The 7,359-nt window shown below is 35.0% G+C and overlaps 1 protein-coding gene across 1 annotated transcript in view; it reads left to right on the forward strand.

Moving 5' to 3' along the window:
- DSG3 (desmoglein 3) overlaps positions 1 to 3,054 on the forward strand; it is a 52,090-nt gene extending 49,036 nt beyond the window's left edge. The window contains exons 15-16 of the mRNA XM_049770917.1: positions 233 to 465; positions 2,506 to 3,054. Coding sequence (XP_049626874.1) covers positions 233 to 465; positions 2,506 to 3,054 — 782 coding nt within the window. The remainder of the gene's footprint in view (positions 1 to 232; positions 466 to 2,505) is intronic.
- Positions 3,055 to 7,359: the final 4,305 nt, after the last annotated feature.

Genomic DNA, 7,359 nt, shown 5'->3' on the forward strand with positions numbered 1-7,359 from the left:
ATATTTCCCTTGTACACTTTAGAATTGGCATGTTTTCAGAACTATCTCATCAACCAATTGCTGTTATTCTGACATAATAGAACAGTCTGGAATGTTTCTACCACCTTGATTCACATAACTTTGCTTTCTCCCACTTATTTACTTGGCAATTGTTCATGGATATCAAGCACTAGTTAAAAATTAAGTTTAAAATCATAGTAAGAGATGTTATAAAATTTTCTCCCATTTTCAGAAGTTTGTACAAATACATATGCTGGAGGGACGGTAGAAGGAGCTTCAGGAATGGAACTGGCCACCAAGCTTGGAACATCTAATATTTGTGCAACCACTGGAGGGTATAGCACAGCCATTTGTACTGTAGGACACTCTGGAACAATGAGAACACGCCACTCCACTGGAGGAAGCAATAGAGACTATGGTGAAGGAGCAATAAGCATGAATTTCCTGGACTCCTACTTTTCTCAGGTAATTTAATGGCAAATTTGGTGGCTTTGTTACCTTAACAGATCTTTTTTCTTGATTATACTTCAGGTATAGTGGGGGGGGTATATAGTTTGTGAAAATTTTAAAGAAAAATAGTGATTCCTTGACAAAATTGTAGAGATAATCTAGGGTTTTTGCTAAAACTGATCTTCTAGTCAAAAGAAGATTCTTCTAGATAGCCTCAAGGTGATAAAGTATTAGCTCATCTTTACAAGTGAATAGCAATGGGAAGCAAATTCATTTCTGCACGGAGACAATCCACTTTCAGCGTAAAGAACAGTCTAGTTTGAATTTCCATACCAAAATGAAGTAGGAATATTATATATCTGTATATACATTTTATGCATGCAAATTTTTCAGAGGAAGTCATAATTATATTTTCATGGAAAACTATGTCCTGAGAAATTAAAAAAAAACTTAATAAATTTCCAAATATTAAAAAGAGGTAAGAGATCTAATAAGATCAGATGAACAGTCAAGAATAAAAGAGCAGGGTCCGAAGTGATAGCACAGCAGTAGGGTGTTTGCCTCGCACATAGCTGACCCACGACAAACCTGGGTTCAATCCTGGCGTCCCATATGGTCCCCTGCGCCAGGAGCGATTTCTGAGTGCATAGCCAGGAGTAACCCCTAAGCATCACTGAGTGTGGCCCAAAAACCAAACAAATAGAAAAGAAAAGAAAAGAAAAGAAAAGAAAAGAAAAGAAAAGAAAAGAAAAGAAAGACAGAAAGAAAGAAAGAAAGACAGACAGAAAGACAGACAGACAGACAGAAAGAAAGAAAGAAAGAAAGAAAGAAAGAAAGAAAAGAAAAGAAGAAGAAAAGAAAAAAAAGAGAAACAGAAAAAGAAAGAAAGAAAGAAAAAGAAAAAGAAAGAAAGAAGAAGAAAGAAAGAAAGAAAGAAAGAAGAAGAAAGAAGAAAGAGAAAGAAAGAAAGAAAGAAAGAAAGAAAAGAAAAGAAAAGAAAAGAAAAGAAAAGAAAAGAAAAGAAAAGAAAAGAAAAGAAAAGAAAAGAAAAGAAAGAAAAAACAAACCAGAAGGTAAAAGACCAGAAAGGTCTTTGGAAGGCAGGTTTTTTGCCCTTAGTTGGTATTTAAATGAGGAAGACGCATCATTCGAACTTATCTGCCATATAGTTTCAGTTCAGAATGTATCTGTCATTTCAAGCAAAGGAAATGTGACACTACTTAAGGATAGGCATAGAGGCTAACTTGAGATGAGATTCATGGGTTATTCCAAGGTGTGATGTAGGCCTTGATTAAAGGTGAAGTTCCCAATCTGGGACTCAGCTGCCTTGCACAGTGCATAGAGGAATGTCTGCCCCACAGCCCCAAATACAAAAACATGGTTTTATACAAGTTCAAGCAGAGTTTCACACTTGGCCTCTGACTAACTCCAGGTGTCATGCACAGACAGTTATTCTTATGTGTTTCCAAAATAAAAAATTAAAACCTGAGTCTAGGGGCCAAAAAAATAGTACAGTGGGCAGAGCACTTTCTTAGCATGTGACCACCCAAGTTTAGTCTCCAGTATCCCATATGGTCTACTGGGGAACCATCAGGAGTAATTCCTGAAAGCAGAGCCAGAAGTAAACCCTGATAATCAACAGGAGTGTCCCACATGCAGAAAACCTCATGAGCAACAACAACAACAACAACTCATGAGCCTAGGCTACTCCTTGCTTGGGGGAAGGTCATATACAGCTGTGCATAGAGTAGGGGCACACCTGGCTATGATCAGAGATAACTATTGGCAATGCTCAGGAAACTATGTGCAATGACAGAAATCAAACTGTGAGCAGCATTACTGCTATATAATTCTATACATGTTTAAGGGTATATTGATTACACCAGTTAATTTCCATAACAACCAACAGAGTTGTTAATGTAAACAACAGACTTTATAGCAATCGATTATCTAATTGACATACTCATGATCAAAACTTTATCTCTATGAAATAGTGTTATATTCATCAAATCAGTCTCGTAAAATTTATTTTCCCCTGCTTTTCTCTCTCTTCAGAAAGCATTTGCCTGTGCAGAGGAAGACGGTGGTCAGGAAGCAAATGATTGCTTGCTGATCTATGATAATGAAGGAATGGATGCTCCAAGTTCTCCTGTAGGCTCGATAGGTTGTTGCAGTTTTATTGCTGAAGAAATAGACGACAGTTTTCTGGACTCACTTGGCCCCAAATTTAAAAAGCTTGCAGAAATAAGCCTTGGAGTCAGCCTGGATGATGTCAACCTATCTCAGTCACACATTACAGGAAGTAGTTCTGGGGTTGAACCTTGTGGTCATTCTATAAATATCCAGACTCTACAACCAGCCATTTCCATTCCTGACCCTTTGCAAGGAGGTAGCTTTGTGGTAACAGATACTTGCATCCCTTCTGGTTCCTTTATGCAACCTTCCACTGCAGTCTTTGACCCACGAATCACACAAAATGTGATAGTGAGAGAAAGAGTGATATGTCCCATTTCTAATGTTCCTGGCAATGTAGTTTGTCCAACAGAGATACAAGGGTCATGTAATATAATTTGCCCGCAAGATCCTTGTTCTCGTCTAATATGACCAGAGTAATATACTAACCCAATATAGGGTTATTTGGACCCAATTTTTCAAAATAGTATAGCAAAATTCAGTGTTGGCCTAATTCAGTGTTTGTTATTCTCATAAAACTGATATTGGCATACTTATTCTAGTTTATACACCCAAGCTAGATATATTGACACCCTTATTCTCAAAAACTATTCAAGTGGTTGTAAATTACAATGTTTTTTAAAAAAATACATAAATTCATATTTAAAAAAGAAAACTCCGAATCCTTCTTAAAAGTCTGAGTTATTTTAGTGCCAAAGAAAGGGATAGCACCTTATTAGTGTAAAGTGTGATGTACTTTAGTGGTGTCAAGATTCACCATTTCTCATCACATTTATAATGATATAGGAGACTTGTGGTATTTAATAAAGCATTTTGAGATATTTAGAAAAAAGAAATTAGTTACAGTTGAGGTTTTTTTTCTATCTTTTTTGGTGCTGGAAGTTGCAGTGCATCTTTTGTACAAACTAAGGACTTACTTCTGAAACTTGTTATATCTATAGCCCAAATCATCTCAGAATATGGCAGCTTTGAAATATAAATATGTAACATTTAGGAAGTCTTAGTATGCCATAAATACTACTTTGTGTATTTCTAAAATACTTCAAATTTGTCGACCTAAAGAAACTATTTTATACTTGTACTTGTGCTCTTTTCTATACATTATCAATAACAAATCCTATATTAATCCCTTGAAAAAATGTTGCCTGTTTTTAAAATGCCAGTGGCTAGATATAACTTACATATGTCATATAGTCGCATTTATTAAGCCTATTAAGCCAACAATGACTGTAGACTTTAGGGTATTATTTATAACATGGCTTTTCTTTTCCTAAGAAAAAAGGTCTCGAATACAATATTTTATGGTGAAATTTGTGAATATGTATTATATAAAAAGAATCATTTCAGGTTAAAGCAGAAAACTGTCTTTAGAAATCTTTATTTTTGTCTTACTTTTTTATTTAAACAGTAACAGCTATGTAATTCTTAAGCATAAAAACATTAGGTATTAAAGGTGTGAAATTCAGTATTTGATTCATTTTTCTGGGGTGACAATGCAACTTTTCTAATCATTTCCAGTTATTCAAGATCATTATCTTTTATATCATTCAAATAATCCAACAAGCTTTTCAATAAGATTGTCTTAGTTTGTTCTTTAGAGGCTATTGATTGCCCCATTGTTACTGATTGTACATAAACTTCCTTTCTCTTCGCTATATTAAGAACCTTTATGTTTTGGTGGGTAAAATAAAAAAATCACCTACACTTATACCTGTAAGGATATAGTCCTGAGCATATCTGTGTGGAGGGAGAAGACTCCCTAGATTGCTACATATATTCTTCTCTCTCCTTAATACTATGATTAACAAGAAACTGTTTTCTAAAATAACTAAGTATAGAACACTTGTTCTGAGACAAGGTTATGGTGGCAACAATATCTGTAAGCAAAGCAGCTGGGCCCAATGAAGCAGTAAGCCTGTCTTACAAATATCAAATTGCTATTATCACTGGGACCTTTTGTAAACAAAAGATTCTTTTGTTCTCTAGACCATCAAAGTTGGCCTAGGTCTCTGTACCTGAGACATAAGTTACAAGTTCAAAGGTATATCCAAGATCAATAGCCTCAAAATATCTTAACTCTACCTCTTAAAAAATAGTATGAAATAGGAATTTGGCATCCTTGAAAAATTATAGTCAAAACTATGTCACAGTAGGACAATTTTTACAGAGGGGAAACTTGAGACTCAATGTCGTTTATAAATGAAAGTATACTAATCTCCAGGGGGGAACCTAAGATTAAATTATAGTATATAATTTTAAAATAACGTTTCATCTGTGTTTTTTCACTAAGAGGAAAAAATGTTTGAAGCAGAAAAAAATCATTTAAGATGTCTTTTTTTACTTGTTCCAGTAATACTAAACTCTGTTAGAACTCCAATAGTGTAATATTGTTATAATAAAAGTGTCTGGCAGCAAATCCATGAGTACTCTCTTTACTACTTAGCATGATATCTCTGTAATTAATAGTCATTATAGTATTAAAATGTGATTTACATTTGTATTTTTGTAGATACTCAGTTATTTTATTTTAATTTTACTGAAACCATTGTGATTCACAAAGTCCTTCATAGCTGGGTTTCAGAGATACAATGAAACAGAGCCAAACCCACCACCAGGATTCACCTGCTTCCCCCAATGCTCCTCAAGTGCATCCCATACCAACTCTCCTTGCCCCCAGCCTGCTAGTATGAAATTTTAAGTTTAGGTTGTTAAGGTTTGGATTTCTTGATTCCATTGTTGTCTTAAGAAAGGACAGAATTAGATACATTTGTGTTTTTATCCATATTTTTCTATACTGCATTCACTTAAATAGAACCAAAGGTTGAGGACTCAAGATCTCTTTAAATGAAGATAAAAGTGATTGAGATACTGGGTCAGTTTGGACAAACTAAGTAACTAGTGGGTCTCTTAGTTCATTTACTGTTTGATAATTTGGAATCGTTCTCAGACAAAAGCTTAGATTATTTAGTTTGGGGATTGGAGAGGATCGTGTTGAACTGAACTATGCCTAACAGTGCTTAGTTTACTCCTAGTTCTGTGCTCAGCAGTGACCATTGGTTGTATCCAGAGAATCATGTGCAGTGCATCAAACATAGTCAACTGTGTGCAAACTAAGTATCTCAAAGTCTGAAAATATCTCACCTCCAGAAGTTTTATTTTTAATGTGTGAATACATTCTTGAATTGATTCACCGTGAGATAGAGTTACAAAGTTGTTCATAACTGAATTTCAGTCATAGAATGTACAACACCCCTTCATCAGTGCACATTTTCCTCCCAACAATATGCCCAGTTTCCCTCCTGCCCTTCTCCCTGCCCTCTCACTGCCTGCCTTTGTGGCAGACCTTTTTCTTGTCTCTCTTTCTATCTCCTATCTCTTTTTCTCTTTGTCTCTTTCACCTACTTTCTCTTTCTTTGTCTCTCTCCTTTTCTTTGTCTCACTCTCTCTCTCCCTTTTTATTTCCTTCCAGTGGTCCTCAAACTATGGCCCGCAGGCCACATATTGTATTTGTATCTGTTTTGTTTCTTCATTGCAAAATAAGATAGATGCAGTGTGCATAAGAATTCGTTCATAAGTTTTGTTTTTACTATAGTCAGAACTTCCAGGGGTCTGAGGGACAGTGAACTGGCCCCTGTTTAAAAAGTTTGAGGACCCCTGAATGGCTTGCAATATTGTTACTGAAGAAGTATCATGCCTATCACTTTATCTCCATTCAGCGCCCAGCTCTTGTCTAGAGTGATCATTTGCAACTCTCATTGTCATCGCTCACCTCCAGAAGTTTTGACTCAGAGAGAAAAGAAGTCAAGAAAAGGTAAATGCCTGTCTTAATATGATTTTTTTAAAAAGGAGCATGGCTCTGGAGACTGCCACTGTCCTCAGCACAGTATCTATCTCCCAATAAATATCTGTTATTTCTTTCTTTCTGTAGATATCACTAAATAAGTCCCTGCAGAATTTTGGATCTTGCTTCTAGATGACATTTTTCATTCTTCAATGTAGAAATTTCAACTTGGAATTGGAGCCTGCCAAGCAAAAACTGTAACAGGATGCAAAGTGAAGAGCTATGGATAACTTAACTCCAGTATGACAAATCAATCCAAAAAAAATTTAAAGTGATGAAGGTAAATTGCAAAAATGTCATTTTTCTACTATTAATAAAAATCCCAAGGAATAATTATAACAAAATCAGTGTATTGTAAGTTTTACAAAATCAAGAACATAAGAAAATATATTTAATGACTAATTTCAACTAGCAGTCTAAAATCAAGTAAAATTATATAGCTCCCCAATTGAACACTTGCCTTCCATGCATGAGATCCTATGTTCAACTTGCATGCAGCACCAATTTTTAAAAAGAGAGAAATGAATGAAATTAATATTGTTCTTTTCATATGTTCGTGATTCAGCATTTTTCTCAGTTCCTTACTATGTCTGCAAAAATATTTAAAATCATAGGTTACATAATTTAATACTTGTTCAACAACCTAATCTGAGATAATTTTATATAGGGAGATAATTGATGAGAAAACAAGACAAGCATTTAAATTCCAGGAGCCTGAAGCTACATTTTGCTTGATGAACGGTGGAGATGCTTTGCTTGAAGGAAAGTGCAGAGCAGAGATCTACTCTTTACAAACACATCAGTTATTAAAGGTTAGTGTCCTTAATTTTCTTGTCTAGATTAACCTTCTTTTTCAAATACAAAAAAATATTTAG

The sequence above is a fragment of the Suncus etruscus genome, chromosome 3 (genome assembly GCF_024139225.1).
Source record: "Suncus etruscus isolate mSunEtr1 chromosome 3, mSunEtr1.pri.cur, whole genome shotgun sequence".
Lineage (NCBI taxonomy): Eukaryota > Metazoa > Chordata > Mammalia > Eulipotyphla > Soricidae > Suncus > Suncus etruscus.